Raw genomic sequence first — 27,194 nt, forward strand, 5'->3', positions numbered from 1 at the left:
ACTACTACTACTAATAAAACTAATAATAATAATAATAATAACATTATAATAATAATATGATATATGATATATAAATAATAAAAACAATAATAATATAAAATAATAATAACAATAATATTAGTACTACTACTAATATAAATAATAATAATATAATAATAATATTAAAAATAGTAATAATAATAATAATAGTACTACTACTACTACTACTGCTGCTGCTACTACTAATAATAATGATAATAATGATAATATGATGATGATAATAATAAAATAGTTCATTTTTAGAGCACTTTGCAAACAAGAGGCACAAATAAATAACATTCAAGATAACTGCATGAAAAGCAGCAATTATTCAACAGTAAAAAATATAAAAATAATAATAGTAATAATAATAATAATAATAATAATACATAAAAGTACAAAATATAGAAACACAATAAGATTCACAATAAATAAATAAATAATGTCTCTGGACCAGCTACCTAGCGTTGGTTAATGTTAACTTTCTTAACTACCACTGGTGATCCTGGAGAATGAGTGACAGCACATGTTGAGAGAAACTAGACAAGACAACAAAAGTAGCTAGCCAGCGTTAACTAACGTGTTCAGAGAATTATTCTGCCTTCACTTAACGCTCTGCCCACTAAACCATGTCACCATGGTTACTAACTGATAAAAGGGGTCTGGTGTTGTCATGGCAACGTGTACATCCTGGTCTCATCAGCATCAGCTCCATTTCTGCTAACAGATCCCAGGAGATGCCCCACACTGGCCCTTTAAGAAAAACTACAAACGTACTTAAAGTACCAAAAAGTAAAAGTACTCATCATGCAGATTAGTATATATTATTGCATTTTAATTATTGATGCATTAATGTGTTCATAAACTTTAATGTTGCAGCTGGTAAAGGTGGAACTTATTTTAATTATTTTTGGGATATTTTACAAATCTTTGTCTGATAGTTTCTTAATATCTTTCTGATTTTTTACTCATATTTTTGGAATATTTTACCTAGATTTTTTAGATATGTTATTGATATTATTTTGTGTATTTAATTTTTTTGTCTAATACTTTACTATTATTTTCCTCCAATTTTACTTATATTTTTCGGATGTTTTATTAATATTTTTAGTTTATTTTATTTTGGATATTTTATTTGTTCATCACTTTAATGTTGCAGCTGGTAAAGGTGGAGCTTATTTTTCCTGCAGGCAAAAAGTAAGTTAATCTTGTGTAATGAGGTAAATAGTATTTAATAGTTTAATATTAGTATTTAGTTTAGTTTTGTTGTTGCTCTGATTGGACGGGACTGATGGTGAAGGACTGAGTGTTATTCCCTGCAGGTTCAAATGAAAGTTTATTTATTTAACATCACACACAGACGCACACACACACACACACACACACACACACACACACATACACACACACACATCTGAATATAGACATCCTGGTAGGAACTCAGTGTTTTAAGGAAAACAACAATGCCGTATTGTGTGGCTCTGTGTGGGTCTGTGTGGGATGCCACCCACTAGTAGAACTGGGTAACTTATCTAAGTGTGAAAAAGAAGTGAGGTTTAGTGTGCTGGTGTCAAACATACTGCACGCCTCAGTGGTCAATGACAGCGAGCAACAAAACGAGACTAAAGACGCATGAGGTTTGGTGAGTGTTAGTCCTGACAGCTACCTGACAGCAGAGGAACAATGATGAGAGCGTGGGACTGGAGGCCGGAGCAGGGCGCCACAGCTGGCTCTGTTTCCTGTCCGAGTTAGCGGGGGGGTCAGACAATGAGCGACCTTCCCTCCCCGCCACCCAGGACCACAGTGACCTCTGCACACTAACAAAAACAACCGTGTTTGTGTTCTTCATTATTTACGATGCCTACGCGGCGTTCTAGCTGCTCTAGCAGGGCCACGTTTTGGCGCTCTCAGCTCGGTTATTATGGCGGTTCTGAGTCTGGGATGGACTCCATGATGTGATAAACTGGGATTAACGTGAGCCGCTTGGCCTCCGGGTCAAAGAAGCAGCATAATATCTCAGTTTATTACAGGTTTAATCCGGCCGGCTGACGGGGAACGCCAAGAACTGTCTCCTGTATCGTGGTCATCAGAGAGTCCTAGAGGACGTCTCTACGGGACGTCTAACAGAAACTCTGAGCGACTTTCACTGGAATAAAACATCAATCACTTCTTCTGTAATCTGAATCTGAATTCTGAGGTAACTTTAGGATATTTGAAGGATATTTTAGAACAAAATACTAGATTGTTATGTAGGAAAATGAATAAGAAAATAAAATAGAATAAAGTGTATGAAAGTAGCACTAAAGGAATAAATAAAACATACATATATACACATATATATACATATATATACATATATATACACATACAGACGTAGGCAAAGTTGTTGGTACCCTTCCGTTAAAGAGAGAAAAACCCACAATGGTCACTGAAATAACTTGAAACTGACAAAAGTAATAATAAATAAAAATTTACTGAAAATGAACTAATGAAAATCAGATATTGTTTTTGAATTATGGTTCAGCAGAATCATTTAAAAAAACAAACTAATGAAACTGGCCTGGACAAAAATGATAGTACCCTTAACTTAATATTTTGTTGCACAACCTTTTGAGGCAATCACTGCAATCAAGTGATTTCTGTAACTCTCAATGAGACTTCTGCACCTGTCCACAGGTATGTTGGCCCACTCCTCGTGAGCAAACTGTTCCAGCTGTCTCAGGTTTGAAGGGTGCCTTCTCCAGACTGCATATTTCAGCTCCTTCCACAGATGTTCAATAGGATTTAGATCCGGGCTCATAGAAGGCCACTTCAGAATAGTCCAATGTTTTGTTCTTAGCCATTCTTGGGTGTTTTTAGCTGTGTTTTGGGTCATTATCCTGTTTGAGGACCCATGACCTGCAACTGAGACCAAGCTTTCTGACACTGGGCAGCACATTTCACTCCAGAATGCCTTGATAGTCTTGAGATTTCATTGCACCCTGCACAGATTCAAGACACCCTGTGCCAGATGCAGCAAAGCAGCCCCATAACATAACCGAGCCTCCTCCATGTTTCACATTAGGTACAGTGTTCTTTTCTTTGGATGCTTCATCTCTTCGTCTGTGAACATAGAGCTGATGTGACTTGCCAAAAAGCTCCAGTTTTGTCTCATCTGTCCAAAGGACATTCTCCCAGAAGCTTTGTGGCTTGTCAATATGCATTTTGGAAAATTCCAGTCTCGCTTTTTTATGATTTGGTGTCCTCCTGGGTCGTCTTCCATTAAGTCCACTTTGGCTCAAACAGTGACGGATGGTGCGATCTGACACTGATGTACCTTGACCTTGGAGTTCACCTCTAATCTCTTTGGAAGTTGTTCTGGGCTCTTTGGTTACCATTCGTATTATCCGTCTCTTCAATATGTCATCAATTTTCCTCTTGCGGCCACGTCCAGGGAGGTTGGCTACAGTCCCATGGACCTTAAACTTCTGAATAATATGTGCAGCTGTAGTCACAGGAACATCAAGCTGCTTGGAGATGGTCTTATAGCCTTTACCTTTAACATGAAGGTCTATAATGTTCTTTCTGATCTCCTGAGACAACTCTCTCCTTAGCTTTCTGTGGTCCATGTTCAGTGTGGTACACACTATGACACCAAACAGCACAGTGACTACTTTCCACCCTTTAAATAGGCAGACTGACTGATTACAAGTTTGAAGATACCTGTGATGCTATTTACAGGACACACCTTAGTTTAACATGTCCCTATGCTCACATTATTTTACATCTTTTCTAGGGGTACCATCATTTTTGTCCAGGTCAGTTTCATTAGTTTGTTTTTTAAAATGATTCTGTTGAACCACAATTCAAAAACAATGTCTGATTTTCATTAGTTCATTTTCAGTAAATTTTTATTTATTATTACTTTTGTCAGTTTCAAGTTATTTCAGTGACCATTGTGGGTTTTTCTCTCTTTAACGGAAGGGTACCAACAACTTTGCCTACGTCTGTACACGTACACACCGATCAGCCATAACATTATGACCACCTGCCTAATATTCAGTAGGTCCCCCTCCTGACCCGTGGAGGCATGGACTCCACTAGACCTCTGAAGGTCTGCTGTGGTATCTGGCACCAAGCCGTCAGTAGCAGATCCTTTAAGTGGCGAGGTGGGGCCTTCGTGGATCGGACTTGTTCGTCCAGCTCATCCCACAGGAAGAAAACGTGATTCATCAGACCGGGCCACCTTCTTCCATCGCTCCGTGGTCAGGTTCTGATGCTCACAATGTGCCCATTGTAGGCACTTTTGGTGGTGAACACAGGTCAGCACGAGCACCCTGACCGGTCCCCATACCAACAAACTGCTCCTCACAGTGTGTTCTGACTCCTTTCTATCAGAACCAGCATGAACTGTTTCAGCAGTTTGAGCTACAGTAGCTCTACTGTTGGATCGGACAACGCGGGCCAGCCTTCGCTCCCCACGTGCATCAATGAGCCTCGGGTCTGACCCTGTCGCCGGTTCACCGGTTCTCCTTCCTTGGACCACTTCTGGTATGTTCACTTGCTGTCTAATATATCCCCCCCACTGCCAGGCGCCATGGTAACCAGATAATCAATGTTATTCACTTCAACTGTCAGTGGTCTGAATGTTACAGCTGATCTGTGTACGTGTGTGTTTATGTACTCGTGTGTGTGTGTTTCCTCCCCACAGACCCCCGCGGGGTCTCACGGTGACCTCAGCGGTAGGAAGCAGGTTAACGCAGGAAGGCCTCGGCGTGGCGGCGTACAATAGCTCATCACATGTGCTGTACGTTGATTCTGCTGGCGAGCTCACCGCCTCGCAGCAGGAAGTGCTTATTGTTGTGTTTCTCCTTTTTCCCCGGCGGGGGACAATGGAGGGAGGACGGGGGAGGACGAGGAGGGACGAAGGAGGAGGATGAGGGGGGATGAGGGGAGGACGGGGGAGGACGAAGAGGAAGAGGAGGACGAGGAGGATGGGGGAGGACGAAGAGGAAGAGGAGGACGAGGGAGGACGAGGAGGACGAGGAGGACGGGGGGACACACAATGAGTACTTTTACTGCTGATACTTTAAGTACATTTTACAGCTAATCTTCTTTAACTCAAGTAGGACTTTGAATGCAGGACTTTTACATGTAACAGAGTATTTTCACATTGTTGTTTTGGTACTTTTACTTCAGTAAAAGCTCTGAATACTTCTCTCCCACATGTGTGAAGACGATATGTGGGTCATGATGTCAGGAAACAGTGATATAAAGTCAGTGAGAGATAACGGAGAGCTCATTCTTCGTTTGAGAGGTTAAACATACTTCAGATTAGATGTGAGCTGAGAGGCAGAGAGCAGCTCAGTGAGAGGAGCAGCTCAGTGAGAGGAGCAGCTCAGTGAGAGGAACAGCTCAGTGAGAGGAGCAGCTCAGTGAGAGGAACAGCTCAGTGAGAGGAACAGCAGGAGGAGGAAAAGTCCACAAATAGAAAAATAAACAAGAAGGAAGAAGTGGATTTTTGTGTTATCTCTCCGATTGTGCTCCACAGAGACAGGAAGTGGCGCCGTTACACACAGGAAACGAGCTGATGGCAGAGATAAAGGCGGGAAAACGGCTCCGGAACTCTAAACAAGTCTCACGGCGATGCAGCTGAGGGACGAGGGATGAGAGGAGTACTGTGTTTTCAGTGTTTTCAGGTTCAAATACTTGTTCGATGTACTTCTACGGCCCAATCAGACGGACTCAAACATCCCTCCTCCCTCTTCTTCAAAAGGTTTGGTGAAGTTTGCATCCATATTATTCTATTTTATTTATTTATACATTTACTTTTTGGCTATTCGGAATCCGTAAAAACAATCCTTAATCCGGATCGCCACCAAAATCTAAAGGATTGTTCATTGTGCCACACCCCTCCCCTCCAAAAAGTTTAATTCAAATCCATCCTGAACTTTTGGAGTAATCCTGCTAACATACAAACGGACAAACCAACAAACCAACAAACCAACGCTGGTGAAAACATAACCTCCTTCCTAGGCTTTCGGCCTTGGCGGAGGTAATTATGCAAACCCTAATAAAGTACACTATTAAAACAATCCTCTCCATCAGTAACGTTACATTCATCATTAAAAGTCATACTTACATATCAATCTCAATGTTATTAACTGGAAGACAGGAATATAGACTAACTTTGCATTGTGGGAAATCTGCCAAAGTGGTCCAAATTATCACAAAATCAAATAAGAAGTAGACAAATTTAGCGGAAAACTGCCGAACAGACGGAGAGAACAGACGGAGAGAACAGACGGAGAGAACAGACGGAGAGAACAGACGTGCTATGAACAGAAACACATTTTTAACTAATAACAACAATAACATCATGGTGACTTTGTGTTCCTCAGGAAGCTCGGAGCATTAACCTGATTAGTCTTTCAGTGTTATGAGGTCAACAGGATGACTTCGACTGGACCGCTGCCTCCAGACGTCACATTGAAAAGACCATTGACCTCCATGATCACTGACATATTTACCATGTTAAACTCATGTAGTGGAAACACAATGAACTGAGTCTCTATCCTGTTACGGTAAACAGACATTCAGATCCTTTACTGCAGTAAAAGTACTAATACCACACTGTACAAATACTCTGTTACAGTAAAAGTACTAATACTACACTGTAGAAATACTCTGTTACAGTAAAAGTACTAATACTACACTGTAAAAATACTCTGTTACAGTAAAAGTACTAATACTACACTGTAGAAATACTCTGTTACAGTAAAAGTACTAATACCACACTGTACAAATACTCTGTTACAGTAAAAGTACTAATACTACACTGTAGAAATACTCTGTTACAGTAAAAGTACTAATACTACACTGTAGAAATACTCTGTTACAGTAAAAGTACTAATACTACACTGTAAAAATACTCTGTTACAGTAAAAGTACTAATACCACACTATAGAAATACTCTGTAACAGTAAAAGTACTAATACTACACTGTAGAAATACTCTGTTACAGTAAAAGTACTAATACTACACTGTAAAAATACTCTGTTACAGTAAAAGTACTAATACCACACTATAGAAATACTCTGTAACAGTAAAAGTACTAATACTACACTGTAAAAATACTCTGTTACAGTAAAAGTACTAATACTACACTGTAGAAATACTCTGTTACAGTAAAAGTACTAATACTACACTGTAAAAATACTCTGTTACAGTAAAAGTACTAATACTACACTGTAGAAATACTCTGTTACAGTAAAAGTACTAATACTACACTGTAGAAATACTCTGTTACAGTAAAAGTACTAATACTACACTGTAAAAATACTCTGTTACAGTAAAAGTACTAATACTACACTGTAGAAATACTCTGTTACAGTAAAAGTACTAATACCACGGTGTAGAAATACTCTGTTACAGTAAAAGTACTAATACTACACTGTAGAAATACTCTGTTACAGTAAAAGTACTAATACCACACTGTAAAAATACTCTCTTACAGTAAAGATACTAATACTACACTGTAGAAATACTCGTTACAGTAAACGTACTAATATAAAAAAATGTAGTTATACTACACTCCTACTGTATTAAAACTGTGACTGTTGTACTATTATATATATTCTATCATTAAATTATTATTATTAAGCAGCAGATGTTTTTACATGAAAAGTCATTCCAGCTTCTGAAATGTGAATATTTGCAGCTTTTCTTTGTTTCATATCGTAAATTGAACATTTTGGTCAGAAACAACAACGTTTGAAGTCGTCTCTTCAGGATTCGGGATATGATGGGATTCATCACTACTTCCTGATGTTCTACCATTAAAGATAAAGCTGAATGTGCAGCTGCAGCCCGGTTCCAGTCCTTCTGAATCCTCACAGGACGACGGAGCTGTTGAATGTGTCACGTCCGCTGTTTGTTTTAACAGGTGGAATCGGAGGAAGAGGAGGAACATTAAAGACTCGTATCTCTTATCTGCTTCAGGCTGATGACTTTCTAGTGTGGGGATTTCCTCCAGTGTGAGTCAACAGCTTGTTAAAGCAATAAAGCTCTAATGATACTGATGGATGCTGCTGCCGGCCACCTTTATATGAGCACCTCCCTGGAAACATCAAGCACATTCACTCCTGCTACTAGAATTAATCATTTCTTTAAATTTACTTCGTCAGTAATATTACACAATACATAAGTAAGTTATTATTTCAGCTTAATCACCAGATTTCAATCAAAATGCAACGCAAATATTTACCATATTTCTAGGAAATCGTCAAAAGAAAACCTATTTTTCCATTCACTACTGTTATATATATAATATTATAATATATAATAATGTATTTATTTTATTTGTACACATATGACTGCATAATATCCAGATAATTAAAAAATAAGAAAATAAGACAGGAGAGGTCCAGAAGCCTCAGCCTTATACAACGGACCTCCTTTTAGATTAAAAAGGAAAAAACAATAACAAAAAAGGAAAAAATAAATAAAACTAAGTTAACAAAATTAAGAATAATTCTGTGATCATTCTGACATGTAGAAAGTGCGGGAACAGCCATCATGAAATTAGACTTTGATACGGAGATATCCTGTTTTCTATTTGTATTTAGACCAGAACAGGCCAGATCTGGGACTGAAGGGGATTAATCATTACCTTAATTACGGGAGGGTGTGTGTTGTGTTGTTTTGAAATACTGATGTGCTCGGAAATACAAAGCAATTCTTGTGTTGACTGCCGAGACGGGAAGTTCAGATCTTTTATGTAAATAAAGGGTCTTCTGCATCTCCACCAACCTTCCTCTCCTGAGTCGGACTTTTCATCGACAATACAACAAAAAATAAATGACAGAAAATGAGGAGAAAAACTAACCAATCAGTCGACAACAATCCAATAAAAAACGATAAATGCATGAATGTGTGTGTAATATATATATATATGGCCGTCGCCATCTTGGTTTATGGCCGTCGCCATCTTGGTTTATGGCCGTCGCCATCTTGGTTTCTGGCTGTCGCCATCTTGGTTTTTGGCAGTCGCCATCTTGGTTTCTGGCTGTCGCCATCTTGGTTTTTGGCAGTCGCCATCTTGGTTTTTGGCAGTCGCCATCTTGGTTTTTGGCTGTCGCCATCTTGGTTTTTGGCAGTCGCCATCTTGGTTTTTGGCAGTCGCCATCTTGGTTTTTGGCTGTCGCCATCTTGGTTTCTGGCCATCGCCATCTTGGTTTTTGGCTGTCGCCATCTTGGTTTCTGGCCATCGCCATCTTGGTTTTTGGCTGTTGCCTACTTCGTTAAATCACTGACAGTCTGTAGCTGTATGGGATAACTTGTTCTCGTTTTGCACATCTAGAGCTAAAAATCTGATATTTCAGACATTTTTCAGTCTTCTGGGCTCCTGATGAAGATGTGATGAAGATCTGATGAAGATGTGATGAAGACCTGATGAAGACCTGATGAAGATGTGATGAAGATCTGATGAAGATGTGATGAAGACCTGATGAAGACCTGATGAAGACCTGATGAAAACCTGATGAAGATGTGATGAAGACCTGATGAAGACCTGATGAAGATGTGATGAAGATCTGATGAAGATGTGATGAAGACCTGATGAAGACCTGATGAAGACCTGATGAAAACCTGATGAAGATGTGATGAAGACCTGATGAAGACCTGATGAAGATGTGATGAAGATCTGATGAAGATGTGATGAAGACCTGATGAAGACCTGATGAAGACCTGATGAAAACCTGATGAAGACCTGATGAAGACCTGATGAAGACCTGATGAAGACCCAAACTCGTTGGTCTGACAATAAAGTTGATAAAGTTGTTCTTTGTTCACGTGTTGCTGGAGTTTTAGTAGTAGTGTCAGGAATCCCTGCTCTGCTTCTACGTGTTTTAGTCTATAAGAGATTCCATAAAGGAGGACCTTTAGAATGAGTTCATCTTAAGTGTTTTTTATTGATGTCACTGCAACGTGAGAGCACTTTTAATTTTGAGTCGCATACAGCGGTAACGTCAGCCTATCTGACACATCTGTGGTCAAAAGAAATCCAGAGAGAATGAGTCACTTCCAGCACATGAGTGAATGAAGACTCATAAACAGAAGAGCAGAATGTGTGGTTGCTCATGGACACAGTTTCCTTTATGAGTCCAGTGTTTCCGCTGCGTGACAGGACAATACAGATCACAGAGGTCACACACACATGTTGGATCACCAACACTTAAAACCAACATTAAAGGCACCTCTGAACCAAACCAACGGCCCACGTGCCAAATACTGTTACCGGACAGACGCACAACTCGACAACATGCCAAGGCCTCGCGCCTCTACAAGTGCCAAACAGCCATGGCAGGTGACATTTCATTGTGGATAATAAAAGTAGTTGATGTGGAAAAGCAGGAGGAGAATAATCCCCGGCGTCTCGGAGAACAATGGAGTCGAAGGGAAGTGATAAGAGGCAGGACATCCTAACACTTCTGCATCTCAGCCCTCCCACCCAGCGCTGCAGCAGCTGTCAATCAGCAGCACTCACAGACCAACAAAATACAGCCAACAACACCAAATACCACCAACGCCACTAAATGCAACCAACGACACCAAATACAACCAACCAACGCCACCAAATAAAACCAACTCCACCAAATACAACAAACACCACCAAATACAACCAACCAACGCCACCAAATACAACCAACATCACCAAATACAACCAACACCACCAAATACAACCAACACCACCAAATACAACCAACGCCACCAAATACAAACAACCAACACCACCAAATACAACCAACACCACCAAATACAACCAACCAACGCCACCAAATACAACCAACACCACCAAATACAACCAAAACCACCACATACAACCAACCAACACCACCAAATACAACCAACCAACGCCACCAAATACAACCAATGCCATCAAATACAACCAACTCCACCAAATGCAACCAACACCACTAAATACCACCAACCAACACCACCAAATACAAACAACCAACGCCACTAAATACCACCAACCAACACCACCAAATACCACCAACCAACGCCACCAAATACAACCAACCAACAACACCAAATACAACCAACTCCACCAAATACAACCAACTCCACCAAATACAACTAACGCTACCAAATACAACCAGCATGTTGATAAGAGTATTAAATACTTGACAAATCTCCCTTTAAAAGTACATTTTGAACAGATAAAAAATTGTGTGATTAATCACGATTAAATAAATTTAATTGATTGACAGCCCTAATTATTATATTTAGAATTTTTTTAAATGTTTGATTAATCGTCACAGAATGTTACTTTACTATCTAAAGTATGTAAAGTATGTCAACGTTAAGCGGTCGGAGCTGGAAGTATTCCTTATGTAACTGTAAACAAAGACTCAGGAGGAGGAAACATCTGGACCTCGGAGTGTTCCTCATGACCCACTCACCTACACTGACATCATCACGTCATTCTCCTTCACGTGTGTGCACGCTCGTGATATAATGAGATTCCCAGACGGAGACCTGATTGTGTTTTCCTGCAGGAATGTTGTTTGTCTGCATGTTGACGTCCATGTTGGGTCAACACCTGCTGAAAATCATTTATTAATATCATCTTTATATGATCAATAAAACAGCCAGGCGTAGATATTGATCCATATTCACTCTACAGGATTATTAATATTATTTTCCAGATGTTTATAGTTTAGCTCCAGTTTGTTCCTGTTGTGGTTGTTGAAGACTTTATCTCTTCCTCCACCCGGTTTGTGTTTATCTGCATCTCGATGAGTCAGTCAACAGACCGAAACCCCCCCAGATAAATACCAGAGGTCTGATTCAGCCCCTCCAGTCTAAATCAGGCAGATGGAGCGACTTCATGACTAAAACTAACAGATTGAGGGTGATTACAGGAGGTGTGGTCCAGCTTTAATCAACACGCTTCGCTGTCTCTGCAGTAAACATTAACAGTCTGTCTGCTACACCAACCTCAGTACAGGATGCTGGTTTGGGTGTGTTTTTATTTCAAACTTGAACAGAACAAAGTGAAAGAACTGATCTGTGCTTTGCTTCTAGGCCTGAATGTTTAAGATTAAAACTCAACCGATTGATCACATGCATGTTCTGAGAGAGAGCAGCCAATCAGAGATGAGGATTTAACACACATGTGCCATATTGTTCATTGTTTAAATTAAAATTGTAATAAATAAATGACTCTATAAATAATTAAATATGCCATTTAATGAACAGAAATAATATTAAAAATAAATGTAGCCATTAATTAATTGATAAAATATGACAAATTTTAATTTTTTTTTTTTTTTTATCTATTTATCTTTGTATTACTTCCCCTATCCATCTACTCTTCTATTTATTTTGTTTAATTAATTAATTAATTAATTTATTTGTATTTATTTTTTACACATATTCATTTTTATTTGTGCATTTATTTATATATTCATTATTAAATTGTATGTATTTATTTATGTATTTATTTATGCTTGATTTTCCCTTTGCATTGATAAATAAATATAATATTATTTTTAATGTTATTTTTGGTTAATTTAATGGCATATTTATTTATTTATCAAGTAATTTATTTATGTATTATTTTGGCAGCTTCCGTCCTCCATACTTCCACTCTATGTGAGCAGAGGGTCGAAAAAAAAAACATTTGCTTCTGGTGGCAAAGCAAATTAGCATTTTCACTGTATATACAGTATAATATATAAAGAAATCAATATCTAATGATTAAATATAGGGAATTAATAAAACACAAACACAAACTGGAGCTAAATGCTAACAGCAGCATGCTGACCACATCCCTGCAGAGTTATTATCGTACACTAAAATGAAAATAAGCGGTGAAAAATATTGTTTCCCAACTTGTTCCTTTTCAGAGTAAAGAAGCTGATGAAGAGGAATCATGTTTGAGCGTGACCTGATTTAAAGTTTGAACAGGAAGTAGTCAGATATCTATCTTCTTTTAAAAAGGTCCCAGAATGCTTTGCTCCTGATGCTTCTCTCATCACAGAGCTGACACATATAAGATGTGAGTGTCAGGTCGACTCAGGCTATCCGTGTCTCCGGTGAGGCCACTTAGAGCAACCAAAACAGAAAGAGAGTTGAGTTGACTTTTCAACGACACAGTTGGAGCACAATGGAGCGAATCAACATGCCTCCTCTGTGTGGAGCATATCCTGTGTGTGTTGTTGAAGACAGAAAAACAGCTCAACATGTCAGTCAGACACACAAAATGATGCCGGTTGAATAACGGGAAAAACATGTCACAGTTTCATGAGTCTTCTGCACTTTAGACACACTACCGTGGAAAAGTTAGTAACCTGCTGCCGGTCAGATGTGTGAGAGGACGACGCTATATGTCTGAAAGTCCTCTTTAATGATAGATGTTATTTAGTTTAGTACATGAAGAACCAAACGCTGTCCAACGGTTCAACCAGACTGACAACTAAACAGGTCAAAGATCCTTCTGAGCTGAAACAGTTGAATCAGAACAGAAGAAATCAGCAGTCATTACTAAAAGAAACTGGAAGCTGAGCATCAAAATGTGTGCAGATTTAAACAGGAACAGCTTCCTGTTTCAACATCAACGTCACAATAATGCAGCCTAGAACAACACATATTATTCACATATTTTTCGGACATTTTTCACAAATATTTTCACATATTTTACTAATAATTTTCGGACATTCTTAAGATATTTTTCACATATTTTCTAGACATTTCTCAAATTTTTGGGATATTTTTAACAATTTCTTTTGAAATATTTTACTAATATTTTTCACACATTTTATACATATTTTTAGACATTTTTCTCATATTTATTGGATATTTTTTTCACAATTTTACTAATAATTTTCGGACATTCTTAAGATATTTTTCACATATTTTTTAGACATTTCTCACATATTTTTTGCACATTTTTAACAATTTCTTTTGAAATATTTTACTAATATTTTTCATATATTTTACTAATATTTTTCAGACATTTTTCTCATATTTATTGGATATTTTTTCACATATTTTTCGGAATTTTTCACTATTTCTTCATATATTGTACTAAAAATGTTCATATATTTTTGAGATATTTGAAACGTATTTTCCGGACATTTTTCACATATTTTTAACTATATCTTTTTCACATTTTTTAGAAAGAATTTTGGGACATTTTTAAGATATTTTTCACATATTTTCTAGACATTTCTCACATATATTTGGACATTTTCCACAATTTTTTCACATATTTCTTCACATATTTTTTGAATATTTTAAACATTTTTCAGACATTTTTCACATATTTATTGGACATTTTTCATTTTCTTTAAAATCATTCATGTTTTTGTTGTATTGATGAGAAATTAAAGAAAAAGTTGGAAGAAGACATGAAACTATAAAGCTCTTGGCCGGATTTGAACCCAGGATGTGGCTTTCAGGACCAACAGGAGGTGCCCATATCCTCTCCATAATATCCACATCTCTGTTTACTTTAAGCTTTAAATCTACATTTTATATTATTATTGGGTCAAACTATAAGTCGGGAATCCTGGTAAACTCCCTCCACATTACTTCCACCTCCTCCCACTGACTCTGAATCACAGGAAGACAGCACACATCTGGTGCGCTCCAGTCCAAACTACTCTCACCAAATAGAAGTTTATCCAACTGTAATATTAGTATACTTCTTTTAAACTTAAAATACGAGAGTATACTTTCAGTTGACTTTTTATGTACTTACTTTTCACATATTTTATACATATTTTTCAGACATTTTTCACATATTTATTGGATATTTTTCACTATTTTTTCACATATTTTTTCACCAAAGTATACTTCGGGGAAATATACTTGTACTTTACTTAAGTGTACTTCATAAAATAAACTTGAAGTAGAATACTTTTTTGTAAGGGTACTCTCACACCAGTGCGTAAAAGTGCGTAACCGTGCGTAAAAGTGTTGGATGCTGCTGCTCCTGTAGACCCCGCTTCCCCACCCCGCTCTCTTCTGATTGGCTGAAGCAGAGATGCCTTTAAGAGCTGATTGGTCCAAAGTTTCTCGGTTGTGTTCTGATGAGACCCTCATAAATGAGAAGCCTCGGCTGAGCGCGCACCCAAAGGCGAGGCTGAGCGCGCACAGAGCATCACTGTAACCCAGGAGACGCTTTAACTTCAGGAGTCCCAGCAGGAGTCCCAGCAGAAGCACCATCAGGAGTCCCATCAGGAGCCCCATCAGGAGCCCCATCAGGAGCACCATCAGGAGTCCCATCAGGAGTCCCATCAGGAGCACCATCAGGAGTCCCATCAGAACCGGAACCATGCTCTCTGCGTGTCTGGAGCTGCTGGGTCTGGGTCTGAGCCTCTCTGGCTCTCTGCTGGTGATGGTGGCCTGCGGGCTGCCCATGTGGAAGGTGACCGCCTTCATCGAGTCCAACATCGTGGTGGCTCAGACCCTCTGGGATGGTCTCTGGATGTCCTGCGTGGTGCAGAGTACCGGACAGATGCAGTGCAAAATCCACGACTCGGTTCTGGCTCTGTCTCAGGACCTGCAGACGGCCCGAGCCCTCACCATCATCTCCGCGGTGCTCGGTGTGGTCGCTCTGTCCGTCACGGTGGCCGGAGCGCAGTGCACCAACTGCATCCGAGAGGAGGAGGTGAAGAGGAAGGTGGTGCATGCTGGAGGAGTCCTGTACATCCTCAGTGGACTCCTGGTGCTGGTTCCGCTCTGCTGGCTCGCCAACAACATCATAGTGGACTTCCACGACCCGCTGGTACCGGCGTCCAAGAAGAGGGAGATCGGAGCGGCCATCTACATCGGCTGGGCCGCCACAGGGATGCTGCTGATGGGAGGGACGCTGCTCTGCTGCTCCTTCTGCTCTGGAGTGAGGACCACCAAGACCTTCAAGTACGCACCCACATCCATCACCTCCAACGGGGGGGTCGAGAAGAAGTATTATGTATAAACTCAAAGTCCACTTTGGTTTTTTGGGACTTTTGTTTTTGGAGAAACTTCTGAAAGTTTGACATGATTTGTTGCCAGAAGATGCTGATGAGACTGATGGAGCTCATTCTGAGCACAGAGTGGGTGTAACAGAAGTTTATTTATGCTCCTAATGAGGTTTTAATCTGCTAGTGATGCATCACAAGGCCACTGCTAGTGAAGTCTGGTAATTAAAACATTCATTGGTTGATTAGTACGGAGGACAAAACCTGCCACAATCAAAAATAGATAAATAAATAAGCCATTAAATGAACCAAAAATAATAATAAAAATAAATGTAAGCACTAATTAATTGATAAAATGTGACAAATTGATAATTCTGTTTAACTTGCTTACTTGTTTATTTACTTATTTATTTTTTCATCTATGCAAAGGGGAAAATCATGCAGAAATAAATACAAAATTAAATAAAATTGAATACCTAATAAATAACTTTAAAATAAATGCAAACATAAATAAGCATTAAATTAACCAAACCATAATGTTCAAAATAAACATAGGCATTAATTTATTAATGAATATGACAATTAAGTTTTAATTTGCTTATTTATTTCTGCAAAGGGGAAAACCATGCAGAAATAAATAAATAAAACTAAATAATGAATAAATCCATTTTAAATAAATAAAAAATGAATGCAAAACTAAATAAATAAATAAATAAAAAAAGATAAAGCAAAAAAATAAATAAAAGGGAAAATTAAATAGAATATGTAAATAAAGAAGCAAATTAAAACAGAATTATCAATTCATGTCACATTTGATCAATTCATTAATGCCTACATTTATTTTTAATATTATTTTTGTTTATTTAATGGCATTTATTTATGTATCAAGTCCTTTATTTTGGCAGGTTTTGTCCTACATACCTTAGAGGCTGAACAAGTGTTGAATCATAAGGTTGTAATGATGCCATTGTGCATGTTGGGTGGCCTCTGATTGGCTGCAGAGCTTCATTGTAAATAGTCCCCCCCCCCTCCCAGTGGACTAATTCAGTGTACTGGTTCTGAGACTGGTTCCCACAGTGAAGCCTTTTCAGACCAGTGAGCACTCATGTTGTGATCAAAGAGGGGGGGGTGCATTTGAATACATGTACAGTGTTTTCTACTTCCTGTCATTTATTTGTAGTCTTTTTTATAGAACTTACTTTTTCTAATAAAGACAAAAAACAACTATTTAAGTGTCTGTGCTTATCTGTGTTAATTAAAGCCTGTTATTATCTAATATTTAAATACGCAATGAAATATCCATCATTATAATCAAAATGTGCCAAATCTCACTGGTGTAACGAGGGCAAAGGTCATCCGTACATCATTTGATGTTCTTGCACGTGCACTTGTTTGCATGCGAAATAAAAGAAAAACAAACAAGAGCCAGAAAAGTGACGTCAAAATAATCAGCAGCCTGGTTCACACACCCCGACGGAGCGCTGAACGACCTGCGGTACACTGCACCGAACAATGCAGCCAGCGCACTGCACTGATTAGCACAATCAGCTGGCTGAGACTCAAAGCGTCAGGAAGCTGGTCCTGGATCTGGACCAGTGGAGCAATCAGTGACCTCACGTGGATAAACAAGAAGAAGAAGAAGAAGAAGAGGAGGAAGAAGAGGAGGAAGAGTGTGCACACAAACACAATCAGGAACTAGTACAATAGTACTGTACTTAAGTATCATTTTGAGGTACTTGTACTTAACATTTCATGCTGCTTTATACTTCTTCTCCACTACATCTCAGAGGGAAACCGTACGAAGTTACTTTGCAGATTCAGATTAATAAAACAAAATATAAATCAACTAATAAATGATGATGTATTATTATAGATTAAACTACCCAGCAGTAAATTAACGAATTAAAATGAGCTCCACCTTTACCAGCTGCAACACTAAAGGTGAGTTCACACCAAGAGCAAAAGCAAACTTAATTACTAATTAATTGATATAAAATGTGACATAAATTATTTATTTTATTTATCTATGCAAAGGGGAAAATCTTGCATAAATAAATAAATACAATTTAGTAATAAATAGTAATGAATAAAAAATAAATGAATGAAAAAATAAATAAATATGCCATTAAATGAACCAAAAATCTAAATAAACTTAGGCATTAATTAATTGTTAATGTGACAAATTGATAGTTCTGTTTAAATTTGCTTATTTATGTATTTATCTATGCAAAGGGTTACATCATGCATAAATAAATAATTTAATAAATAAATACAATTTAATAATGAATAAATTTGAAATAAATAAAAAAAATACAAATTAATATGCCATTAAATAAACCAAAAAAAATATTCAAAATAAATGCAGGCATTAATTAATTAATTCATAAAATGTGAAATAAATTGATATTTCTGTTTTAATTTGCCTATTTATGTATGTATCTATGCAAAAGGGGATCATGCCTAAATAAATAAAATGTAATAATGAATAAATAAATTTGAAATAAATAGAAAAAAATGCAAAAATAAATACATAAATAAATATGCCATTAAATGAACCAAAAATAATATTCAAAATAAACGTAGGCATTAATTAATTAATTCATAAAATGTGAAATAAATTGATATTTCTGTTTTATTATTCTTATTTATTTATCTATCTATGCAAAGGGGGAAATCATGATGAAATAATTAAATGAATACAACTTAATAATGAATAAATATATTTAAAATAAATTAAAAATAAATGCAAAAATAAATAAATAAATTTAAAAGTTAAAATTGACACGAATCTTTCAACATTGAAATAAAATCCATAATTTCTCTGTGATAAGTCACGTAATTGTGTTTTTATTAGCATCCACACACGATAAATTACATTCTAATATGTACAAGTTATTGAGGCACACGAGGTCTGTGAAATCAACCACAATGTGTATTTCACTACACGGCCTCTCAGTCAAATATACAGATTTAAAACTGCTTTGACATTAAATTAGTAAAACTGGATTCAACAACTGTGTACATTCTGAAAAACATGTGTTCTTGTGATTTCTTTGTAGTATTTCAAGTGATTCATGAATGTTGAATCTGTATGAAGCAGGAAGTGGGTCAAAGACACATGAAGGCACTCCGTCGCCCTCTGCTGGTCAAACCCTCTCTCATCATCTTAAAAAGGTCAGTTCACACTAATCACAGCAACTTGTTTGATTATAAGATATTAAACATCTACTGTAGATAAACTCATGCTGAGCCGTTAAGTGAATTAGCTGTGGGCTACAACTTTTTAGACTTTATTTGTTTACATTTTTGCAAATTAGGTACATTAAAAGTATGCCGAATTATCTATTAGCAGCTTCTGTTTGCAGTGTACTCATGGATGTACAGACAACTATCACTGGATTACTGTGATACTGAAGGAAAGTTAAAAACGTGAAGATTCTCAGGCAAGTTCTGCAGCTAATTATGGGCATTTATTGATGACAAATAAACCTTTGAACTCTTGAACCTGGTTGAATCTGTCTCTTCGGTTGTTCAGCTTCATGGAAGTACAATACTAATGTTGTGGAGATGCTTTAAAGTGACAGATAGGGACTTAAAAACATATATTTGCACATTGGCACAATTAAAAGTATGCCGAATCATCTATTATTAGTTCCTGTTTGCAGATGACAAATAAACCTTAATTGAATCCTTGAATCTTGTTGAATCTGTCTCTCACAAGTCCATCAGCTTTATGAAAGTACTACATTGTTGTAGTGCTGCTTTAATGTAACCAGCAGGGACTTTTAAATCTATATTAGCAAATTAGCACCATTAAAAGTATGCCGAGTTATCTCTTAGCAGCTCCTGTTTGCAGTGTACTCATGGATGTTCAGACAACTATCACTGAATTACTGTGATACTGAAGAACACTTAAAATCGTGACTATTCTCAGGCGAGTTCTGCAGTAATAAGGAGCGCCATTTTCCGTGATTTCTAAGACGATTTATGGGATTTTATTGACGACAAATAAACCTTTGAACTGTTGGATCATGTTGTTGCAAGTTGCCCCATTGGGGACAGTGGTTAATTAGCTAACTAACTACTAGATGTGAGAGGGTGTCAGTCTTTTCAAAGTCTCCTGGTGTATGGTAGGCATCAGTCGTGGGACAGACAACATACGTTTGTGTGATAACAACTTTTAAACGTCAGTTATTAAATGAATTCCCAGCCGCAGGAGGGGAGCAAAGAGAGAACACAAGACCGACAAAGTGGGTTTTTGAGCACCAAGAAAGAAACACATAAAAACAAAACTTTCTCTGAAAATATGTCCTTTTTTTATAAATTGAAGTGAACTGACCCTTTAAACCGGCGGTGAACTTGATATCCTCTTATGGCAGCAGAGATGAGTTATTCAGTTTACAGTATAATAAAGTCATTCCTGTATTCCCTTGGAGTTAATGGACACATAAAAAGGACTTATCTGGACTCCAGATCTGGGATTATATGTCCATACTGTTCCACCCAAGGCACCGACAGAGGCGTGTCTATGATTGGTACTCCTTCAGTACCTGGCCGGCAATAACCAGTCTCTGGATCTCACTGGTGCCCTCGTAGATCTCTGTAATGCGAGCGTCGCGGTAGTGCCTCTCGGCGGGCATGTCCGCCACGTAACCCATCCCGCCCAGAACCTGGATCGCCTGATTTTAAAGTACAAATAAAACAAAACATGTAATGTCGAGGGTTTCTTCTGTATGTTTACGTTATGTTTGGTTTCTTACCTGATGTGAGCAGAAGGTGGCGGCTTCAGACGCCGCTAGTTTGGCCATGGCGGCTTCCTGCAGGAGAACACAGGTGGTTAAACGTCTGTTACGCTGCAGAGACGTTAAAGTCGATAAAGAGATCAGAGGCGACTGCATACCTTGGTGAAGGGTTTCTTTGCATCTCGAAGAAGTGAAGCCTTCCAGGTGAGCAGACGGGCGCTCTCTACCGCCACGGCCATGTCAGCCAGTTTAAACTAAAAAACAGAAATATTTGATTAGCGCTTCAACGATTATTGAAGTCATTTAGGTCAATAAAGTATTTCTGACTGACCTAAAGACGATCTTAGTAGCCGGGTGGCGTTCAGCTTTCATGCAAATATAAACAAACACAATGCTGCTGTTTAACATAACGGCGGATCACTTTGAACCCTGAAGGCAACACAAATGTTGAACAAACCTCCGAGGTTAGACTTAACTTATCTGGAAGAGAAAACCAAGTTGAACAGTAACACCTACACCATAGTTCTCAGTAGAGTTGTGTCACCTGTATGGCCTGCAGCTTGCCGATCGGGGCTCCGAACGCGGTGCGTTTGTGTGCGTAGTCTGCGGCGCAGTCCAGAGAAGCCTGAGCGATACCGAGAGCCTGAGCTGCGATGCCGATCCGGCCGCTGTCCAGGGTTTGCTGTGTGACACAGATCAACGGTACGTTAACCACGACGTGGTCACATGCAGTAACCTGCTAAATCAACATATACTGTACATGCAAGATTAGAAACAAGGCGGAGAAATTCTCCAGGAGATTCTTGAAGATGTTGTACAGCGGGTACTGAGCTGCAGGGATATTTCAGGAAAACTTTATTTTTTATAATAATTTATTTCTAATTTATTACTTTTTTAACTCTAAACCATGGAGGGGAAAAGCTGAATCATAAACTTCTGGGACTTTTACTTTGGAATATCTCTAAACGAATCCAGTAAAAATGTTTGATTTTCATCATGTATGTAGTCAGAGATGTCCTGAAGTCAAATATATCAGGATCATTGGCAGGAATTATTTATTATCCAGCAACCCACAACTCAAAGAATAAAGACATTTCCCTCACAGATTAGTGGTATCTTCTTTTTAATTTATAATGTTTTATACTTCTGGTGAATATAATCCATCAATCTGATTTCCATAGATGTATTTTGTATATACAGTTCCCTTAGTTAACACCTTATTTTGAAAAGCAGACGTAGTCACACGTGTCTACTTCCTCTAACTTCTCCAAGGTGGTCTCTAGCTCTCCCGTCAGCTCCGTTCTCTTTATCCATCATGGTCAGCTCCATCGGGGCCGTTTCAATGCAGAGAACACAAATGTCAGTATCTGGGTGCTCTACAGTCGTAGCGTCGGCCCATTTGACCACGGCGACGAGAGCGACGGCCGGCTCCACCGCAACGTTACCGCCATACCATAACGTCTCCTTCTAACTTTTCCGCATTTTTTTTGCAGACATTTTCTGCCTTTTTTCTGACATTTTTCAGTCTTTTCAGAATTTTTTTTGGAAATATTTCAGACATTTTTCGTATTTTTTTTGTCCTTTTTTCTGACATATTTCAGATATTTTTTGGACATATTTCAGCTTTTTACAGATTTTTTTTCCTCAGACGTTTTTCAGCCTTTGTTCGGACATATTCTACCTCCACACTCGTAATTTCCTACCCCTAGTGTTTTTCTATTGAGGAAACAGATTTATTACTCCTGCAGTTGTTCAACAGGAAGAAGAGCCTCACCTGAAAATATGTCACATGGACAGGTATGTCTTGAAGTGTAGTCGATATTCAGGAAGTTGTGAAAAGGTTGAAGCTACTTTGTTTTAGCAGAGCTGTTTTAGTTGGATTCAGCTCTTATTTTGAAATATAATAACGGGCTGTGTGTCACAATGAATGCTTTAGAAGTACCATGGCGATCTTGAATCCGGCACCACGAGGTCCCAGCATGTTGTCCAGTGGTATCCTGCAGTCCTCCAGGATGATGTTAGCTGTGGACGAGGCTCTGATGCCCAGCTTGTCCTCCTTCTTCCCCAGAGAGAGCCCCGGGTGTGGCATGGGGATCAGGAAGGCACTGATACCCTGCAGACACGGAAGAAAAACCACTGTTATATATACAGACAGTTTCATTGCTCAACAGAACAATCCTCTCGTTATCTCTCAGTATAAAATGTGCCGCGTCATGCCTTGTGTTTGAGCTTCTTGTCCGTGGTGGCGAGCACAACGGTGGCAGAGGCGTCCCAACTGTTGGTGATCCAGGCTTTGGTCCCGTTCAGCACCCACTCGTCTCCCTCCTGACGAGCTACCGTGGAGGCTGCACCCGCGTCGCTGCCATTACCTGGAGATTATATTCAAAATTTGAACCCAAAATAAGCAGATTTTGCTTTGCTCTTGGTGTGAATGCGCTGCTACACTAATAATATGTCATATCCGTCAGTGGTATGTTTGTATGCGTGAGGCGTCACATTTACCTGGCTCGCTGAGGGCGAAGCAGCCCACCTTCTCCCCGGTGGTGAACGGTGTGATCCACTGCTTCTTCTGTTCTTCGGTACCGTTCTTCAATACGGGTCCGATGTAGAGAGACTGAGAGCAGAACCACAGAGACCAGAACAGGTGATTAAAACACCTGCACTGACAGGATACCACACCTGTTATATTTACAGACTCTACTCACATTATTAACAGACACCACGACTCCAGTGCTGGCGCAGCCTCTGCTGATTTCCTCCATAGCCAGACTGTACGCCAGGTAGTCCATCCCAGCTCCACCCAGCTCCTCTGGGACCTCGATGGCCATCACGCCCATCGCCCCCAACTCCTGGATCTGGAAGAGCAGCGACAGTCGACCATGGATGTAAAGACCTGGACACAGCTCCCGTTCATTCCTATGAAAGTTGCTCAGTGGTGCATGAAGCCAAAGCTGTTTAAGTGTTCGTACTACTAAAACATGATCCACTGAGTTACAGACGTCTCTTTCCCAATGTAAGTCTATGGGAAAAAGTATTTTTAGGACCAATGGCATCACGTGAACGACACAGAAGTTGTTACAAGCTAAAATTAAATAATAAATTAAATTAAATGTTCAACTTCTTTAAGTTTAATTAACAAAAAAATATAAAGTTACAAGCTAAAAATTAAATTTTTTTTTTTATTAAATGTTCAAATTCTTTAAGTTTAATTAACAAAAAATGTAAAGTTACATGCTTCAAATTAATGAAAAAAAAAAGAAATACAATTTTGAACTTCTTTAAGTTTAATTAACAAAAAAATGTAAAGTTACAAGCTTAAAAAAATAAATTAAAAAAAATGAAATATAATGTTCAACTTCTTTAAGTTGAATTAAAAAAATGTAAAGTTACTAGCTAAAAATGAAATAAAAAACAATTTAATAAAAAGTTCAACTTCTTTAAGTTTAATTAAAAAAAAATGTAAAGTTACAAGCTAAAGATGAGATAAGAGTTGACTAATCGGTCCTTTTGGTCTTAGTCGACTAAGATTTCTATAAGTCTATAAGTAATTTTCTTATGCTTTTTCATGCTGAATGACTTATTTCCAAGAAACATATGAGCACATCTCTGATAAACACCAGATTTAAAGTGGTGCTTTTGTGTGATTCCTTGTGGAGAAACTCAACTTCACAGATCTGTCGATTAAATCAACTAATCGTATGAGTGTATGAGTGTATGAGTGTATGAGTGTATGAGTGTATGAGTGTATGAGTGTATGAGTGACAGCCCTCCATTATACACTCACAAAAACATACTTATTAATATTATATTGCTTTTCTGGCAAAAGATCCCCTGAAATGTTACACACTGTTCCTTTAAAGTGGACTTGTTTCCTCATAAACCATCTTCTTGGTTCTTATCTCTTCCTGCTAAACACAGGATTTCATTGCAACAATAAAAATGGGATCAAATTTCCACCCATAAGACAATTAAAGCATCACAACGTGCCGCTCTGTGTGTGTTTGTGTACCTGTTTGGCGGGGTAGGTGTGCTCTTTGTCCAGCTTGCCAGCGATGGGGCTCAGTTCTCTGTCGGCGAAGTCTCTGCAGGTCTGTCTCAGGAGCTGATGAGTCTCCGGTAACTCTGCCAGCTGCGACAGACTTCGACATCCGGTGAAACACAAGCCGAGAGCTGAGGGACAGAGACACATAAAGAGTTCAGTTAGGGCTGAGTAATATAGACAAAAACTTCTATCACCATATTGGTCATCTCATATCACGATATATATCACGATATAGACGTTTTCTATGGAGGATGGAACCTGCCAAAATCTAAAATCAATAAATCAATAAATCAATAAATAAATAAATAAATAAATAAATCATTAAATGTAGCAAAAATATAAAAAATAAACATAGCCATTAATTAATTGATAAAATGGGACATAACTTGACTTGACATAACTTCTGTTTTAATTTGTTTCTTTATTTATTTATCTTTGTATTAATTCCCTTATTTATTTACTTTATTAAATATCTACTATTATTATTATTATTATTATTATTATCTATTTTTTTTTATTTATCTATTTTTTTTTAATACTTTATACTGTGTCTCCGTCTCTCTGTCTATGTCTCTCTGTGTGTCTCTCTCTGTGTCTCCGTCTCTCTGTCTATGTCTCTCTGTGTGTCTCTCTCTGTGTCTCCGTCTCTCTGTCTATGTCTCTCTGTGTGTCTCTCTCTGTGTCTCCGTCTCTCTGTCTATGTCTCTCTGTGTGTCTCTCTCTGTGTCTCCGTCTCTCTGTCTCTGTCTCTCTGTGTGTCTCTCTCTGTGTCTCCGTCTCTCTGTCTCTCTCTGTCTCTGTCTCTCTGTGTCTGTGTCTCTGTCTCTCTGTGTCTGTGTCTCTGTCTCTCTATGTATCTGTGTCTCTGTCTCTCTGTGTCTCTGTCTGTCTCTCTGTCTCCGTGTCTGAGTCTGTGTCTCTGTGTCTGTCTCTGTCTGTGTCTCTATGTCTGTGTCTGTGTCTGTCTCTCTGTGTCTCTCTGTCTCTGTGTGTCTGTGTGTCTCTGTGTCCCTGTGTCTCTGTCTGTGTCTCTGTGTGTCTCTGTGTCCCTGTGTCTCTGTCTGTGTCTCTGTGTCTCTGTCTGTGTCTCTGTCTCTTTGTGTCTCTGTCTGTGTCTCTGTCTGTGTGTCTCTGTGTCTGTGTGTCTCTGTCTCTGTCTCTTTGTGTCTCTGTCTGTGTCTCTGTCTGTGTCTCTGTCTGTGTCTCTGTGTCTGTGTGTCTCTGTCTCTGTGTCTCTGTGTCTCTCTGTGTGTGTCTCTGTCTGTGTGTCTCTGTGTCTGTGTGTCTCTGTCTCTGTCTCTTTGTGTCTCTGTGTCTCTGTGTCTCTCTGTGTGTGTCTCTGTGTCTCTCTGTCTGTGTCCCTGTGTCTCTGTCTCCCTGTGTCTCTGTGTCTCTCTGTCTGTGTCCCTGTGTCTCTGTCTCCCTGTGTCTCTGTGTCTCTCTGTCTGTGTCCCTGTGTCTCTGTCTCCCTGTGTCTCTGTGTCTCTCTGTCTGTGTCCCTGAAGGCAGCAGCAGCTAGCTGGTTAGCTTCATGTTAGCTTCATGTTGTTTAGGTGAAAGGTTAACTGAACATCAGTCTCCTTTATTTCAGTCTGACAGTTTAATAAACCTCAAAGAGACAAGAACAGCTGTTAAACTATTGATCAACACTCACTGAAGACCAGTCTCTGTCTGTTAGTGGAGTTATTGATCAGTTATTGATCAGAGCTAGCTGCTAGCTGCTAACCTGATGTAGCCGAGGAGCTAACTGTAAACATGTGTCTTCTGTGAGGACATTAATATTCATACCAGCTGATCAGTCAGAGTGTTTAATGAGATCAGGAGTTATGTTAGCATGCTGAGCTAGCAGGGTTAGCTCTCTAACAGCTAACAGAAAACAACCTTAATGTTCCTCATTAGAGTCGGTTTCCCTTCATCAACTCACCTTTCCTCGCTTTGAACAGTGCAGCCATGTCTCCTTCCTCTCAGCTCCAGATAGTAACAGACACAACAGACAACAGACAGAACAGACAGAACAGACAGAACAGACAGATCAGACAGAACAGACAGAACAGACAGAACAGACAGAACAGACAGAACAGACAGATCTCTCTGAGGTTTAACCTGACTGACTGTTATGAAGCACACTGCTGCCTTCAGGGGCTGTCGGAACTATGGCTGTCAGCAGGTGGGAGCCTTCAGGGGCTGTCGGAACTATGGCTGTCAGCAGGTGGGAGCCTTCAGGGGCTGTCGGAACTATGGCTGTCAGCAGGTGGGAGTTAGTACAGTAATGGTAAAATATGTGCTTCACTTGTTTTAGTTTAGCCATAAGTTTAATGTGCTTTTGCTCATGTTTTTGTCATTTTCTTTCTAAAATTCAAATCACAACAGAAGTTATCTCAAGACGGGTTCTTTAAGTCCAGGAGGTGGTCGTTGAGGAGGTTCTAGGGGTCCTTAGAG

The 27,194-nt window shown here is 38.8% G+C and overlaps 2 protein-coding genes across 3 annotated transcripts; one reads left to right on the forward strand and one right to left on the reverse strand.

Moving 5' to 3' along the window:
• Positions 1-15,099: 15,099 nt before the first annotated feature.
• Positions 15,100-16,364, forward strand: cldn5b (claudin 5b). Its single transcript, XM_037752825.1, has one exon. It carries the CDS (start codon positions 15,344-15,346, stop codon positions 15,986-15,988), a length of 645 nt encoding a protein of 214 aa, XP_037608753.1. The 5' UTR covers positions 15,100-15,343; the 3' UTR covers positions 15,989-16,364.
• Positions 16,365-20,295: 3,931 nt separating this feature from the next.
• acads (acyl-CoA dehydrogenase short chain) lies at positions 20,296-26,913 on the reverse strand. Of its 2 annotated transcripts, none has more exons than XM_037752823.1 (11): positions 26,798-26,913; positions 26,680-26,764; positions 24,723-24,883; positions 23,419-23,568; positions 23,216-23,327; positions 22,931-23,082; positions 22,656-22,826; positions 21,258-21,395; positions 20,872-20,967; positions 20,732-20,788; positions 20,296-20,650 (listed from the first exon to the last, which is right to left on the reverse strand). In XM_037752823.1, the coding sequence occupies exons 2-11, from the start codon at positions 26,705-26,707 to the stop codon at positions 20,498-20,500; spliced, it is 1,218 nt and encodes a 405-aa protein (XP_037608751.1). In that variant the 5' UTR covers positions 26,708-26,764; positions 26,798-26,913; the 3' UTR covers positions 20,296-20,497. The 2 variants fall into 2 exon arrangements, with proteins under 2 accessions (XP_037608751.1, XP_037608750.1); XM_037752822.1 differs by having other exon boundaries at positions 26,807-26,880.
• Between the last annotated feature and the right edge of the window lie 281 nt (positions 26,914-27,194).

The sequence above is a fragment of the Sebastes umbrosus genome, chromosome 19 (genome assembly GCF_015220745.1).
Source record: "Sebastes umbrosus isolate fSebUmb1 chromosome 19, fSebUmb1.pri, whole genome shotgun sequence".
Taxonomy (NCBI): Eukaryota; Metazoa; Chordata; class Actinopteri; order Perciformes; family Sebastidae; genus Sebastes; species Sebastes umbrosus.

Bases quoted from the DNA above. Each gene is read 5' to 3' on its own strand.
- cldn5b (XM_037752825.1), top strand. From the start codon at position 15,344: ATGCTCTCTGCGTGTCTGGAGCTGCTGGGTCTGGGTCTGAGCCTCTCT.
- acads (XM_037752823.1), bottom strand. From the start codon at position 26,707: ATGGCTGCACTGTTCAAAGCGAGGAAAG. The intron at 24,884-26,679 runs GTGAGTTGATGA...TCTGTCCCTCAG, and splicing joins ACTGTTCAAAGCGAGGAAAG to CTCTCGGCTTGTGTTTCACC. The intron at 23,083-23,215 runs GTAAATGTGACG...TATAATCTCCAG, and splicing joins CTTCGCCCTCAGCGAGCCAG to GTAATGGCAGCGACGCGGGT.